At 44.7% G+C, this 17439-nt stretch overlaps 1 protein-coding gene across 1 annotated transcript in view; it reads left to right on the forward strand.

The window, feature by feature from the left end:
- Window positions 1-394: 394 nt before the first annotated feature.
- erc2 (ELKS/RAB6-interacting/CAST family member 2) overlaps window positions 395-17439 on the forward strand; it is a 51058-nt gene continuing 34013 nt past the window's right edge. The window contains exons 1-2 of the mRNA XM_040052108.1: window positions 395-590; window positions 5314-6121. Of these exons, the coding sequence (XP_039908042.1) occupies window positions 5450-6121 (672 nt within the window). The 5' untranslated portion in view covers window positions 395-590; window positions 5314-5449. The remainder of the gene's footprint in view (window positions 591-5313; window positions 6122-17439) is intronic.

Below are 17439 nucleotides of genomic sequence, written 5' to 3' on the forward strand. Positions count from 1 at the left end.
TAAATGGACTGTTTCTTATATCGCACTTTTCTACTCCACTTGAGCGCTCCAAGCGCTTTACACAACATGCTTCGTTTACCCACTCATACAAGCACGATTTTTCTACACTTAAGTGCTGTCTATCTAACAGACACACACATTCATACTCTGATGAACGCATCGGAGAGCAATCTGGGGTTCGATATCTTACACAAGGACACTTGGGCACCTGGAAGCATCAAAGTGCTTCCAGGGCCCTGTGCACGCAGGTTTGATGCGCTATTATTGGCACAGAGAGACGTGCAAATAAAATAAAATAAAACAAGATCCAAATATCTTCTACTAATGTGGGTGGGAATGGTCAGTGATTCCCATTCAGCACCAAGATGTGAGATTCAGCGCAGGCCGCTCTCCGCATCCCTCTCGCCCATCCCCTCCCGCCAGCTGCCACTTGCAGTAGTGGTGATGCTGCTCCCTGGCGTGTAGAGGAGGAGAGAGAGCGTGCCCGCTGCCCAATGACAGCGCAGGATGCTGAGAGAGGCTGCTCGGGTGAATGGAGGCGACAAGATGCCGTCTAGAGCGGCGAAGAAGAGGAATTAACATCGATAAAGGTAAAGCCCGTGCGTTTATTTTACCTCACATCAGATCTGTGATTTTCATTACAGAAGAATGAACGCCTGACATGCGCGAAGGTTTTTTTTCCCTGCCTTCTTGAGGGTTTCATGAACGACTTGCCGGGGAAAAAGGCACAGGCTGTGTGCGTTTAAAAAAAAGAAGAAGAAGAAGAAGAAAGAAATCCTCCTAATTCCGTGGTGGCTGATTGCATAGCTCACTTGATACGTACGAATTTGCATTTTTAAGCCGTGTTGACGCGATAGAGCAGCGAAGTCTTTCAAAATAAAGGTTTCAATCGTTTTCTCCACGGCGGGTTAGACTAATATTTCATTGGTGTATTCAGATGCACACCACGCTGGAGCTATCGAAAATGTAGGCCCAGTGAGCTGTCAATTGCTCGGTCGTGCCTTCCTGTATTACTGTGCTGCATTAAATGTAGCCCCTATCACCCAGTGTCAATAAGGCGACATAAGGAGAAACACCTCAGCTCCAAATAGTCGTTTATGACTTAATGAAGGCTACCGTGATATCGGGGTGTTTGACATTTCCCTCCCCCCGCCCGTGACATCTTCCATTAGGAGCCTGAAGCATAAGCTGGACCATCCTTAAATACTGGAATTTGGTGGATAAGTGGACATCTACATTTTCTCATCTAATCATCCAAGCGTTGAAGTCCGTGGGAGGCATTCGGGGGCGTCGAGGCTCTGTAGTAGAATACATGATGAGGAGGCTGCATGTGTTGCACTTGCTCTCGTAAGGAACCGGTTGGCGTGCTTGGCCGCCTTCACATGAATTACTAACTATTATCGGCCCATATGACAGTCTATTTATAGAAAATGTCCTTCTTTGTCCGCCATTGGCATGCGCTCTGACCTCACATTACCACAGCCGCTCCATATAGTTTAGTAGGCTGGTCGTTTCATCGGCTTTTATCAGGGTAAGAACAAAATACCCCCGTGCAGCCTTTCATAAAATGTCACGATTGCCTGATAGGAAACACTCCCCCTGACCCCAGAGGTAGCCAAAGCATCCCCTGTGGTGAAATCTTTGTTTCGGGACATCTGTACCCTCTCTGCTGTTTCCGCACCATTTCTCTCTGATCGTTTCTTTACTGTGTTATACTGTAATTTGCTCTTAGGTTTGTCACCTCAGCGGCATAATCTATGTTTCAAACCCTGTTTGATATTTACGATCGCAATAATAAGCTCACAGCAGAAAGCCTGGATAATAAAGTCTGTAAACAAGTTTGGTGTCATAATGGAAGTAAGCTCTGATTTCCCTTCTGATTTGTCATGGAACCTTTTGTTATCCATATAAGGTAGATGATTGCAGTTGGGCTTGTCATCAGCTGGCATCTCTTGAGGTTCTTCTATATTATCACTGTTTCTGCAAAAATAGATACTCTCTTTTTTCCATTTTTTGACAGTTTTGTCATTCTGGCTTTCTCAGCAGTGTGCTTCGGATGCAGGTGATTCAAGTTTCCTTTAGAAAAGGGTTATAACAACAATAAACGAGCCCCCACAGTCTTTTATAACACAGTATATAAGGTAGAACATAGCACGTTATGGTATTTGTCACAGATACTCACTGTACCAGTGTACCAACAGAAATACAAACTATTGCTTGAGTCCAGCTTCTAAAATGAAACAAACAACAATGACTAAATGGACTAAATGGATGATTTAGTGTAAATTTTTTCACTATCTGCAATCTTACACTGCAAGTCCTATGACCAAACCACAATTTACAGATTTCCATCCAACTATTCCACCACTGCAAGTGCAAGGAGAGAAACACATGACTGTGGCACAATGATGTGCTTGGAATGTGCCATATGGTGGACAGGGAATACTGTACAATGTAAAAGCCTTATCACTAGCAGCTGATTTCTGTTAGGACAGAGAAAGACACACTTTTGGTGTGTTCACTTAAGTGGTGGCAGTCTATTGTGCTTTCAAAACCTGTGTTTGTATGTTGTTGTTGTTTTTTTTTAAAAACATTTCCCAGCATTGTTCTGCATGTGTGGTTTTCCTGTAATTTCAGAGTTTATATGCCTAACTCGGAATGGAAGTTGGATAGCCTAAAAAGCTTCAGCATTGGACAAGAAGACACATTTTAGGTCAACTTACAGAGTGAGAAACATGCTGGAGTCACTGCCTGAATCGTTGGCTCATCATTTGTGACACAAGTCAAACTAAAACAATAATCCTAATTCTGTAGAGACTCGCATTTATATATCCTAACAAACTCTGATTCACTGGATATTTTCTGACACATTAATGCCTCAACTCTGAGCAGTGTCATCTATCAGCAAAAAAATAATGATTATGAGGCTCATTAGCAGGACAGTGCTAATTTGTTAAAAGATGCTTCTCTGCAGTCTTTTGCTGGATATGTTGGGGTTTTTTCCCCATAAATTTACCAACTAGACTTCACAGAGCTGCTGTAGCAAGCTGACCGCTGAAGATAACAGCAGCAGGCTTTGTTGTTGCACATGTCAGCATATTTGAAATTTGCATTTAATTTGCTCGTGTCCCTTTGAGCATGTAAAGTTAAAAAAGAGGGGTTTTTTGCAGCTAAAGGATATAGATGAAATATCTGAAGGCATGCTCTGTCCGAGCCTTTAGACAGATTCCATTTGATTTGCTTTTGCCCTTTTTAAATATATGCATATATCTGTTCAGCCCCGTTCTGTTTCCAGACACCTGTTACTTAATACAGCTAGCAGAGAAGACACTGTCTCGTTCCACTTCCTCAGCCTGGCTGCAGTGATCGCTGCTGGGCAGGCGCTGATTTACAGATGAAGCTTCGGTGAAAGCAGCTGAGGGTCCCCATCATCAAAAATCGCATTGAATTTCACACACTGCCCAACCTGTCGATATGCTCTACCGTGCCATTAATTGTCATTTTAACTGCCCTTCAAAGTAAAATACAAGAATGTACATGATAATAAAAAAGGAATTATTTGCAGAATATACCCTTAAGTAATTTTTGTGCTGCATATACAATTAAACATTTATAAAAAAAATTTTTTTAATCAGACCTTTTTGAAACGTGTTCAACCGTTACGTCAGACGACTGAGGTGCTTTATCTTTGTTAGCCCTGGCATAGTCACCATGGCAACTGGATCTGCGTAACAAGTGTCACCAAAGGAGACACTTTGATGGAAGAGTCTGGTTCTTTTTAACTTACACTGAATGCCTATAAGCTCAGTTAACGTTTGTCTTATACAGGGTTATACAGGGTTATATAGGGTTATATAAGGTATTTGACCCCAAATATCAGCTACGGTGTAATAAGGACATCAGGTTTAAATAAATTATAAGCGCGATACATCTTGTGATATATTTAAACTAAAGATGGCACAAAATGACACATCCATTATTACACCCATTAAAAATTAACTCTCCCACATCATTTTCTCCCATTTAGCCAGTAATGTCTGCTTTGCTTTACAGTCTTTTAATTTCTGAAAAAACAAAACAAAAAACAAACTAGGCCCCATACAATGGCATTACTGTTATAGTTAATACTAATCCCTTCACATGTTCAAAAAATGAAACCCAGTCAAAAATATCCATTTATTTTCTTCATTGCAGTCTGGAGTCTATGCCAGATGACACTGGGCAAAGAGGCGGCGTACACACTGGATGGACAGTTCACCAGTCTAACACAGGAAAACGCAGAGAGTCAGACAACCATCCACACTTTACTGTTTGCACATAACAACATGCAGTTAAGAGATAACGGCTGCAGCATTGTGCTGATCCCAAAGACACGTTCAATCCCAAACTCTTTACAGTCTTATTGTGAATATTGCTGTGTGAATTAAATTATCCGTTTATGAGACAATAAAATACTGCAGGGCTTTACTCTGTTCTGTTTGCCATGGAATCTGTTAGCTGTCTTTTTGTACACACATAAATCACATTTATTTCTTTAGATATTGCATTGACTGCACTGTTGGATGCACTGTGATACTCTGTGTTCATGTGCTGTGATGCTCTTCATACTGTTACAAGCATGCTCGGTCATGCTTCTGTGTATGTGGGACATGTTATGGACTAACTGCTCATTAAAACCACTTTCCAAACAACACAGTTTTCTCTTCGCACGAGGAGCTAATTAGGAATCAACACTGCTAATTGGGTCTGTACTTTATCATTATATCTTAATATAATAAAACAATACAACTAATAGCCCCTATTAGTTTTAATTAAAGCAATATCATTAGAATGTGAAAAACCTTAAAAAAAATGACTTTAGATGTTTTAAAAGATTTTTCTTTAGTATCTCAGTAAATTTTCCATGGATATCATTGTTCACTCTACTGCACAATAAGCAAGCATCAGTGAATGGGCATGTGATATATTATTCCTGTGAATTAGTCCGTTATTTATTTGGGATCATTAATGGGATTTACTGTACATCACTGCTGGACAGTGTATGAATCCAGTGGGATGCTGGGAGATTCCTGTAAGTCACATAAATTGTGTCAATTTGCTGCTAATAAAACTAATAAATGATAAAACTAGTTATTTTTCAATCCATAGTAGTATTTTGCAGGCCAGGTCTGTTTTGGTATTCTTTTCTGAATGCAGTGTTTTTTTTTGTTGTTTTTTTTGTAATAGTAAATGCTTTGTCTCGCTGTGCCTTTCATGTGACACGTACAAATAGTGGTTATTTATCTAACAGAAGCTTCTCTCCTGTTTCCTCAGATCTGACTTTGATCTACTCCACCTTTTCAGACATGAAATAAGTCACCCATGTGCAGTTCTAAGAGTCAGAGCAGTCTCATTATAACTCGCCCCTGTTAAGGACCCCTCTGGTGGCTACACCGCCGAATCACAGGACATGTACGGCAGTGCCAGAGCTGTAGGCCATGTAGAGAGCAGCCCCGTACGGTCCCCGCGCCTACCAAGGTCCCCCAGACTGGGCCATCGAAGGGCACACAGTGGGAGCGGGGGCGGTGCGGGGGGCAAGACGCTCTCCATGGAGAACATCCAGTCCCTCAACGCTGCCTATGCTACTTCGGGGCCCATGTACCTGAGTGACCACGAGGGCGTGGGCTCCACTGCCACCTACCCAAAAGGCACTATGACTCTGGGTCGCGCCACCAGTCGGGCCATGTATGGGGGCCGTGTCACAGCCATGGGCAGCAGTCCCAATATTGCTTCTGTGGGGCTGCCTCATGCTGACCTTCTGTCTTACAGTGACCTGGGCTCCCTCTCCATGCTGCACCCCCACCACCACCAGGGGGTGCCCTCTGCTCTGCTGAGGCAGGCAGTGCGGGGCAGTGGTGGGGAGCTGCTGGAGATGCAGGCCCAGCTCAGGGAGATGCAGAGGGAGAATGAGATGCTGCGACGGGAGCTTGACCTGAAGGACAGTAAGTTGGGATCTTCCACCAACAGCATCAAGAGTTTCTGGAGTCCTGAACTGAAGAAGGAGAGGATAATGAGGAAAGAAGAGGCGGCTCGTACGTCAATCCTCAAAGAGCAAATGAGAGTCACTCATGAGGAGAACCAGGTGAGACAAGCCCTCGTAGCTGTCATAATCCACTCATTACTGCAGTGAATTTCAGTTGCTGCTTTTGTCTCTTGCCTTTCTGTTTTTTTTTCACGTACTGTCCTTCTTGAGCTGTGACTGTGCTTTCACCACGCTCTCCTTCTGCAATAGACCACAGTCATCCTCAGTCCAAGATTTCAGAGAATTATTGCAGTCATGTTTTTCAATACTTGTGGGAACCTTTCTGGAAAGAGTTATTTGTGTGCATAAATATTTAACATGCCGACACTCTCCTCTCCTAGTACTCCTCTGCAGAATCAATGTCACCTCAGCCACAGGAAATACAAAACCCTAATCAAGTTTTTTACAATATACTCGAAATCTGAGCATATTAAGTTAAAAGTGCAGTGACGCTGCCAACAGGTAAACTGAACTTCCTGCACACAGTATAGAAGCAGTACTGCTTAATTTTAGTGTATTTTTTTAAAGGTTCAGCAGATTGGCCCTAGAGGGGGGAGATGTCAAAAGGTTTTCTGCTTGCCTCAGTGTGGGGGTGTAGTCATGGCCCAGTTAAATCACTGTCTGACAAGAGTAGGCACAAGGCCCAGAGACAATTGTCAAGGACTCTTAAACACTCTCTATCTGTCTTACTCTCTAACTGTCATTCTCATTTTCCACTGTCTGTCCTTTACTTGCACTGGCTTTGATCATCTCTCGCTGTTTACCTCTGTTCATCTGGCCTTCACTGCATTCACTTTAAGAGAGCTTTCAACCCACTTTTGGAGTTAATGAAGTAAAAGGCTAACCTGCAGCTTTCTTCTTCTTTTCCATTGACCTGTGTGTGCAGCACACAAATATCTACAGAAAACAAGGTGGATTACAAAAACCCCAGCTGAGCTCGCGTTCATGTTGAGAAAATGCTCACTCTGTTTTTAATCATTTTTATGTCAAACCTTGGTGGCAGAAATTGGAAACAGTTAGCTGACTCATAGTGTGGAGAGAACATTTGAATATAAAGCCCTCGGTTCAGTTGGATATGTCATTGCTGATGATACAGTGCACTAGATTGTGGAGTAGGTCAGCGTATTGCTTGTCTGGCCAGACTGAACCGTACAGTATGTTTTTTCTTTTTGTGGCAGGCTGTGGCATGATGCAGCAAATTGAAGAATACCTCAGTGATGTAAAGGTTAAATATGACCAGCCGGCCGGCGTCTTTGTGCCAGTTTGAGATGTGATTTAAAATAACGAACAGCCAGTGGGGCATTCATTACTCAAAGCAGCAGACGGTGTCTCTCCACCCTTCAAGGTCATAGAAGGATAGTGTTAGCAGGACCGTCACATGACTGTCTGTCGGCACATCGGTTTGGATTTATGTATAAGAACAGCCCTTTAAAAAACAAATCGGTTTGGACGCACCTGATTTGACTGGAGTTAAAAGGGCCTGCACTTTTTATTCTTGTGGTTACAGCAGTGTCATGAGGCTAAACTGAAAGATGCGTCACAGGCTGGATGCCTAAACCTGCTAGCAACCCTCATAAAGGGTGTGGGGCAGGTGTACTTTGATTCTTGTCTTTCTTTATGATTCCTAAAAAAACAAAGGGGCACTTGTTTTGGGCGTGAATGAGCACAGCAACTGACATTTAAAAGAATTGTGTGGTTTTATTCGATTTCCTTGATTTGTTTTTTGAATCCACGCCTGAATTAAAATGATATCATCATTTGCAACACATTAATTTGGCAACAGTTGTGTAGATTATGCACAGCCTTTGTATTTGAATAGTAGGCAGACTGTCTGGTCAGATGGTGAAATTATCCACTTTACCTCATTATTACTGATGAGAGTCTGTGTCACGCATCGGGATGAAGTCAAAGATTTAACATCGAAACAAGTTTTGTATGCAAATGTGCCTGTTTAATAGCAGTGTCAGTGACAGGACCAAAGCAGTTCTTTACATTCAGTGTGATTAGGTACTGAGTCCTGTATGCATTTTTAGCCTGGCTTCAGACATTGCAGTGGCTGATTGGTCCAGTAGAAGATGAAGGCTATACAGTGTTGGCTTTAATAGGTTTTCACTTGCCACAAATATATTTAGCCTTGTCCAGTCCATAGTCATCCCCTGCACTGAGTGATATTTATGTTCCTCCTGGTAGGGCTCATTAATGAAGTATGTCAGCTAATAAAAGGCAGATGTGCCTTGTTACTATAATTGGTCTGTTCTAAGTTGATTTCTGGGCTGCAAGGCGTCCTTACATAAGTGCATACTTGCAGTGGAATGCTTTGGTCACACCCACTAGGCTTGTTCAGAGGCTGAGTGAGGAGCAAATTGCTTCATTAATAATGGAGTAATTTCAGGCCAATCATTACGTCTGTCTTGCAGAACTCTTTACAGTTGCATCAGGTGCCTTGGGCCTCTATTAGCTTGAACAAATGCCATGCATTATTTATCGTGCGAAATCTAGAATAAGGGAGGATGTGCTTCTTTTTTTAGACAAACTTTTTAAAGAAATGCTCTCTGGCATTAGAGTTTGCCTTTTGTCTGTTTTGTAAAGCAAAGATTTCATTGTGAGTGAAATACCAAGCGTAGCCTGCAGAGTTTTTATCAAAACGTTCAATGGTCATGACTGGAGGTAATGATTACTGATTAGCCCGGGACTGTTTTGTGCATTTTTAATGTAGTGTGGCTGAGGCCGTTATAAAACTGTTCTTTTTTGACTCCATTTCACCTAATGTTTTGCTGCGCTCAAGCTGGAGAAGAGCTGCTGGAGGCAAATATGTGAGCTAGAGCATACCATATCGGACTGAGTCATGACCACTCCTGCTCAGCCACCCAGTCAGCCTGCATCAATGCTTTTCACAAAAATGGAGGCTGAGCTTCCCAGTCCCTCTGCTCTGTGTCTGTGCATGGGTGCAATGTTTGCTTATTTTATGCTGGAAGATGCCAATCTTTACATGGTGTTAGCACAAGTGTGAACTTGTGAATCTCACCAGAGTGTTGGAGTATATTTTAAATACCTCATGAAAAAACATTCATGCTTGTATTCCGCATATCTGTGTGTGTAGTGGGTGTGAGTGGACGGATGTGTTTGCATTCTTAATTAGCGGTTACTTCCTTTTGTAGTTGTGCTGGCTTGTAAATGTGTGCACAGAAGTTTAATTGCCAGGGTGTGTTTGTGTGGGAGGGGATAGTTAATTGTTTGTATGTATGATTCATGGCTCAGGTGAACCCACTACGGAGTACATTAGTGCAGTTTGTGGATTTATCCCATTTCATTAAGTAGCAAACAAGCTTGCAGCTGTCATACACACATGATGAGCAAAAGTACTGATGACACGTTGAGTCATGTCACAGTCAGCGTCATGTGAATAGTCACTTTGCTTAAAGTGCCCATGGATCCTTCCCGTGCCTGCCACTCTCCATCAGAGCACATAAGATGGCTGCTGCCTCATCCACACGACAGGAAGGTGTTGAAATGAGGAGGCCGTCTCCCTATTTTATTTTGACAAGATGAGATTAAAATGCAGTTTACATAGGGCAAGGCTGCTAAGATTAGGATGAGAGTGAAATGTTACAGTCTCCTTTTTCTACAGAATCGCATCAGTTTAGATTCAGAGCAGAGATTTGAGTGCAGAAAAATCATAACAAGTAAAGTAATAAAAAATATGCACGAATGTAAGCCAGAAAATAAAAGGTAATCACACAATTAATGACACTGAGCTTTGCATTTCTCTAGGAACATACTTGAATCTTGTTATTTCAATACATTACACTGAAGCATGTCAAAATACAGTGGGGGGAAGAATGATCTGATCCCCTGCTGAGTTTGCTCACTTGCAAAGAAATGAACTCTAATCTTCTCTGATTTTTATGGTAGTTTAATTTTAATGGAGAGAGACAGAATATCAACCAGAAATTCAGAAAAAAATACATTAAAGTTAAATCCTTGTTGGCAACCACAGTTGTAAGACAGCCATAACATGTTTCTTGTAGTTGCTCAGCAGGTCTTCACACATCTCTGGTGGGATTTTTGGCCCACTCTTCTTTACTGAATCCTTGAGGTTTCTTGGCAGCTGCTTGGCAACTCAAAGCTTCAAAGTCTGGAGACTAGCTAGGCCACTCCATGACCTTAATGTGTTTCTTCTTTAGCCATTTCTTTATTGCCTTGGTCATATGTTTTAGGTCAGGGGTCAGCAACCTTTCTGATGATGAGTGCCATCTAAAATTTCCTCAGAAGTCAATGTGCCATATGATTGCATTAGCAATAAATTTAATAACGCTCTATACTAACAGTTACACACTATCTAGAACAACTTTATAGAATTATATTTGTTCGCAGATGTTGGCAGCTATCAGCAAATAGTTATCAGCTATTTTGTAACAAAAAAAAGACACCTTTTTAGCCATAACAAGAACTCCATAACAGCAAATGAACTGTACAACAGAAAATGCAAATGCTATTTATGGTCTCCTCACAACAATGATAACAAAAATAAACTGGGCCAATTGGCATGTTTGTTAATACAGAGATACACGTATTAATGTGACCTCTGGTCTCTCACTCAGAGACACAGGTCTCCGAGTGTCCAGCATTCAGATGGCTACCTGAGGACTCTCTTCGTGTGAGAGAAAATCTGCTCACACAGATATGTAGAGCCAAATACTGTCAATAAGGCCTCCGCAATGTTCTGAAGACAGTTAAACTTGTCAGGTAGTGATGTCCAGCAGGTGAAAATGCAAGCTCCATGAACACGCACAGCTATGGATACCAGTTGCATTCGTATTTCTGCAAACTTTGACCCCCACAGAGTGTGAGTTCTGTCACGAGTCTACCGATGTATCCGTGTATTTCCGCGGTGTTGATGCTGCGCTGAGCGAACAGCTCCTGAAGCATTTGAAGTGTCGGAATGTTGAAATTTCAACATCGCTTGAAAGAACTGCCAGCTAGCAACGTCCCTTTCACCGGTAGGCTAAGTTATTTTTAGCTTATTAGTTGTATCTGGTAGTTGGGGGTTGTTAGCTAAGATACCATCATTAAGAAGTGGCACAACTAATGTGTCTATGCAAGCTAATTTGCGATGTGCACCGCTGGGCCGGCCATTTATTTTTTAATGCACCTTCTCAAATTAATTCACTGCGTGTCGTGCCCAGGGCTGGACTGGGACAAAAAAATCAGCCCGGGCATTATGACTAGAGACCGGCCCACCAGGTATTATAGGAAAAGCCATAAAGCCTTTGAATGAAAACAAACACTGTTGTGACAGTGATGTACAGTCTTGTTGGTATATGTATGATTTCTATACATTTTACATCAGATAAAAACTTTGGTTGTAAGATTAAGATAATTATTTATTAAAAGCGAGACATTTTAAATGAGAATAAGAAAGAATGAATCGCTACCTTATCGTGGTGGAGGGGTTTGTGTGTCCCAGGGATCCCAGGGGCTATGTTGTCTGGGGGCTTTTGCATCCTGGTAGGGTCTCCCATGGCAAATTGGTCCTGGGTGAGGGACCAGACAAAGAGCGATTCAGAAGACCCTTATGAAGAAAACATCGAGGGAACAGTTTACCCTGCCCGGGATAGGGTTAAAGGGGCCCCGCCCTGGAGCCAGGCCCGGGGAGGGTGCCCGAGGGTGAGCATCTGGTGGCCGGGCCTTAGTCCATTGGGCCCGGCCGGGCACAGCTCAAAAAGGGGACATGGGCCCATCCTCCTGCAGGCCCACCACCTGCAGGTGGTGCCATAGGGGTCGGGTGCATTGTGTGCCAGGCGGCGGCCAGGAGCGGCGGCCCTGGCGGACTGATCCCCGGCTACCAAGACTGGCAATCGGGACATGGAATGTCACCTCTCTGGTGCGGAAGGAGCCTGAGTTAGTGCGTGAGGTTGAGAGGTACCGGCTAGATATAGTCGTGCTCACCTCTACGCATGGCTTGGGCTCTGGAACCAGTCGCCTGGAGAGGGGCTGGACTCTGTCTCAGTCTGGAGTTGCCCCTGGTGAGAGGGTATTCTAATATCCCCTCGGCTTGCTGCCGATACGTTGGGGTTTTTTCCGGTGGATGAGAGGGTTTGTTCCCTGTGCCTTAGGGTCGGGGAATGGGTCCTGACTGTCATCTGCGCTTATGTGCTGAGTGGCAGTTCAGAGTCCCAGCCTTCTTAGAGTCCCTGGGTGGGGTGCTGGAAGGTGCTCCACCTGGAGACTCTGTTGTCCTACTGGGAGACTTCAATGCTCACGTGGGTAACGACAGTGAGACCTGGAGGGGCGTGATTGGGAGGAATGGCCTCCCTGATCTGAACACGAGCGGTGTTTTGTTATTGGACTTCTGTGCAAATCACAGTTTGGCCATAACAAACACCTTGTTCGAACATAAGAGTGTCCATAAGTGCACGTGGCACCAGGATGCTCTAGGCCACAGGTCGATGATCGATTTTGTAATCGTATCACCAGACCTGTGACCATATGTTCTGGACACTCGGGTAAAGAGAGGGGCTGAGCTGTCAACTGATCACCACCTGGTGGTGAGTTGGATCAGGTGGTGGGGGAGGACGCTAGACAGACCCGGTGGACCTAAATGCGTAGTGAGGGTGTGCTGGGAACGTCTAACAGAGGCCTCAGTCTGCGAGATCTTCAACACACACCTCCGGCAGAGCTTCAACAGCATTCCGAGGGAGACTGGGGACATTGAGTCCGAATGGACCATGTTGAGCGTCTCCATTGCCGAAGCTGCTGCATTGAGATGCAGCCGCAAGGTGGTTGGTACCGGCCGTGGTGGTAATCCCCGAACCAAATGGTGGACACCAGAGGTGAAGGGAGCCACCAGGCTGAAGAAGGAGTCCTATTGGGCTTGGTTAGCCTGTGGGACTCCGGAGGCAGCCGACAGGTATCGACAGGCCAAGTGGAATGCAGCTCGGGCAGTGGCTGAAACAAAAACCCGGGTGTGGGAGGAGTTCGGAGAGGCCATGGAAAAAGACTTTCAGACTGCCTTGAAGAGATTCTGGCAAACCGTCAGGCGTCTCAGGAGGGGAAAGCAGTGCTCTACCTGCACTGTGTATAGTGCTGGTGGAGCGCTGCTGACTTCGACTGAGAAAATTGTCGGGCAGTGGAAGGAATACTTCAAGGACCTCCTTAATCCCACTGACACGTCTTCCGAGGAGGAAGCAGAGTCTGGGGATGAGGGGGATGACCCGCCAATTTCCGAGGCGAGGTCACTGAGGCAGTTAAATAACTCCTTGGTGGCAGAGCCCCTGGTGTTGATGAGGTCCGCCGCGAGTTCCTGAAGGCTCTGGACGTTGTAGGGCTGTCCTGGCTGCCACGCCTCTACAATGTTGCGTGGAGATCAGGGGCAGTACCCCTGGACTGGCAGACCTGGGTGGTGGTCCCCATCTTTAAGAAGGGGGACCGGAGGGTGTGTTCCAACTACAGGGGGATCACACTCCTCAGCCTCCCTGGGAAAGTCTATGCCAGGGTGCTGGAAAGGAGAGCTCGTCCGCTAGTCGAACCTCGGATACAGGAGGAACAATGCGGTTTTCGTCCTGGTCGCGGTTTTTGCGGATGATGTGGTTCTGTTGGCTTCATCGAGTGAAGTCCTCCAGCTCACACTGGAATGGTTCGCAGCCGAGTGTGAAGCAGCAGGAATGAGGATCAGCACCTCCAAATCTGAGGCCATGGTTCTCAGCCGGAAAAGGGTGGAGTGCCCACTCCGGGTCAGGAATGAGTTCCTGCCCCAAGCGGAGGAGTTCAAGTATCTCGGGGTCTTGTTCGCGAGTGATGGGAGAAGGGAGCTGGAGATCGACAGACGGATTGGTGCTGCAGCTGCAGTGATGCGGACACTGCACCGGTCCGTCGTGGTGAAGAGGGAGCTGAGTGTAAAAGCGAAGCTCTCAATTTACCGGTCGATCTACGTCCCTACCCTCACCTATGGCCACGAGCTGTGGGTAGTGACCGAAAGAACGAGATCGCGGATACAAGCGGCGGAAATAAGCTTCCTCTGAAGGGTGGCTGGCCTCTCCCTTAGAGATAGGGTGAGAAGTTCGGCCATCCGGGAGGGGCTCAGAGTAGAGCCGCTGCTCCTCCACATCGAAAGGAGCCAGCTGAGGTGGTTCGGGCATCTGATATAGATGCCTCCTGGGCGCCTCCTGGGTGAGGTGTTCCGGGCATGTCCCACCGGGAGGAGGCCACGGGGCAGACCAGGACACGCTGGAGAGATTATATCTCTCGGCTGGCCTGGGAATGCCTTAGTGTTCCCCCGGATAAGCTGGAGGAGGTGGCTGGGGAGAGGGAGGTCTGGGCACCTCTGCTTAAGCTGCTGCCTAAGCGGATGAAGATGGATGGATGGAATAAGAAAGAAAAGTATTTCTTTGTGCCCCCCTTTTCCCTGTTAATGCCCTTCCTGGCCCCCTGGCAAAACTTTGCTAGACCCGCCCCTGCACAGTTACCAGCTTTCAGCTACTTAGAAAAGGATCCTGGTGTTATTTGTCTCTCAGAAACAGTTCATAACTTCCCTTCAACTCATGCATGTCACCTAAAAGGTAAACCTGTTTCCCCATCACCTGTTCAGCTCTGATAATTCAGTAAGGACATCTCCGTTTCCCTCTCACCACATATCCAAACCTATATCATGGCCAGCAGCTTACGGCTGTGGCTCCAGCAAACATCAGCTGATACTAGAAATTAATATTAAATAAATTCTAACAACAGCTGATCAAGCGCTGCTGTTGTTTAACGCGACTTCCACTGGTTTCCTCTTTCTGGCGCAAAGTGGGCAATAAACAAAGAAAGACGGGACTTGCGTCAGAAAAGCCGATCAGCAGATCATTGATCAGTTTCATGATTGAAGTAGCAACAGGAGAGGGAGAGAATGAGAGAAGAAGAGACAGCTGTGCAGCATAAACACAGAATAACTGCAGCTTTGTGTCTTTTTCCATTCTAGCTGAAGTACGGGACAAACTGCGTTCCTTTTCACCTCAATACGAAACGTGTAATATTTTCTCTGAATACGAGACGATTCAGTTTTTTACCGGACGGTTGGCAACTCTAATAACTAACCTTATGAATGAAATAAAGTTCACTATCAGTAACATCATAGCACCCGCCCAGCCATTGGCTGTATAGCACCTCCATCGTGCTAGCTAGTACGCAGTACGAGATATTGTAACTGACTGTAAAAAGTCAGCACAACGAAAATAAACTACACCTAAACTTGGTTTTATCTGACCCAGATAGACTGCAGGTCATAACTTCTTACCTGAAGTTCAGTTCACCTGACACTTGGACCGGCGGCCGCCTCGGGTCTCTGCTCCTCCTGTCTCTCCTCCTCCTGTCTCCCCTTTCCCTCATCCACCTGCTGGCCTCTGTGAAAGCTCCGCCATAGCCACCATCAAACAACTGAGTTATTTTTACACATTGGCCAGCATCTGGCCAATCCACCACCTTTCATTATACCGTTACAAAAACGACAACAACAAAAACAAAAAAAACATCGGCCCATGAAAACAAAAAATCACCATCACCGGTATGCCCGATGGCCAGTCCAGCTATGGTCGTTAACCAGATCAGTTAACCCTTCGCGTGCCACAGCTGGCACACGTGCCTAGGGTTGCCAACCCCTGTTTTAGGTCATACCGGAAGACCCATGCATGACCTGATGGATGGAGGTTCTCATCCAAGGTTTTACAGTACATGGCCCCATCCAGTGACCCCTCAATGCAGTGACGTTGTCCTGTATGGTAAAAAGAAACCCAGAACAGCCCCAAAGCACAATGTTTCCACCTCCACGCTTGACTGTGGGGGGGATATTTTTGGGGTCATACTCAGAGTTTTTCTTCCTCCAAAAATGACAGGTAGAGTTGTTGCAAAAGAGCTCGATTTTAGTTTTATCTGACCACTTTCCCCACAAGGCTTCTCTGAATCATTTAGATCAGGGGTCCCCAATCCCAGTCCACGAAGGCCAGTGTCCCTGCAGGTTTTAGATCTCACCCTGGGTCAACACACCTGAATCACATGATTAGCTCATTACCAGGCCTCTGGAGAACTTCAAGACATGTTGAGAAGGTAATTTATCCATTTAAATCAACTGTGATGGATCAAGGACACATCTAAAACCTGCAAAATCTCGTGGACTGGGATTGGGGACCCCTGATTTAGATGTTCACTGGCAAACTTAAGACAGCCCAGAACTTGTGCCTTCTTGAGCAGGGGGACCTTGCAGGTGCTGCAAGAGTTTGATCTATTACATTGTGGAGTGTTACGGATGGTGTTCTTGATTACTGTGGTCCCAACTGTTCAAGATCTTTCATGAAACTCCAGACAGAAGGCGATTGACAGTTCTTTTATATTTCTTCCATTTGTGAATAATCATATCAGCAGTTTCTCCCTTTTCACAATAATTCTTGCTGATGGTCTTGTAGCCCACTCCAGCCTTGTGCAGGTCCACAATCTTGTCTCTTACATCCTTTGACAACTCTTTGGTCTTATGCAAAGATGGTTTAGAGCAGGAGTATCTGTGAGGAGCAAGAATTCTTCCAAAGGCTTGGTTTCAGGGGATGAAATAATTATTTCATTCAATGACATGCAAATGAATTTATAACTTTTATGTAAGGCGGGGTAAACCCTGGCAACTATTCTCACATTCACATTGAAGGTCACTTTAGAATCACCATTTAACCTAACCCCACTAACAGTCTTTGGACTGTGGGAGGAAGCCAGAGTACCTGGAGAGATCTCATGGAATTCACGTGTGGGAACTACTGCACCACTGTGCTGCCCTGATATTCTGCCTCACTCCATTAAAATAAAACCTTCATAAAAAGTAGATACTGTTAATTTCTATGTAAGTGTCAAACTTACCAATTCAGCAGGGGATCAAATATTTATTTCCTCTAATGTAACATAGATTATTGGAGGTAAGAAAAACCCCCTGATATTTAAAAGAAATGTACATTAGTTCTTTTCTTTCTCATGCATGGTTCTGTTTTTCTAATTCATGCCTGATTAAAAACCATATCATGAGCACATTAATTTGGCAACATTCCTGTAGATTAAATACAGCCTTTACGTTTCAGTAAAAGACAGACTAGCTGATTTTTCATGCAAAATGACCGTGAAATTATCCACTTCAGTCCATCATTACTGATGGGACTGTACATCATTATTTTGCATCAGTTTGAAGACGATTTAATAAAGAAGTATCACATTAGCTTGCTGTTATTCATAGCACATAAGCCTGAGCCTAATGGATACACTAAAGCCCATGAACTCAACGTTACACTACCAACACAGAATTAGTAAAGAAACACACAAACTGTGTCACAGGTTCATTTCTTCTTTTGATGTCTGGTGCATTTAATCCC

The sequence above is a fragment of the Simochromis diagramma genome, unplaced genomic scaffold, assembly GCF_900408965.1.
Source record: "Simochromis diagramma unplaced genomic scaffold, fSimDia1.1 OVJJ01000389.1, whole genome shotgun sequence".
Classification (NCBI taxonomy): domain Eukaryota; kingdom Metazoa; phylum Chordata; class Actinopteri; order Cichliformes; family Cichlidae; genus Simochromis; species Simochromis diagramma.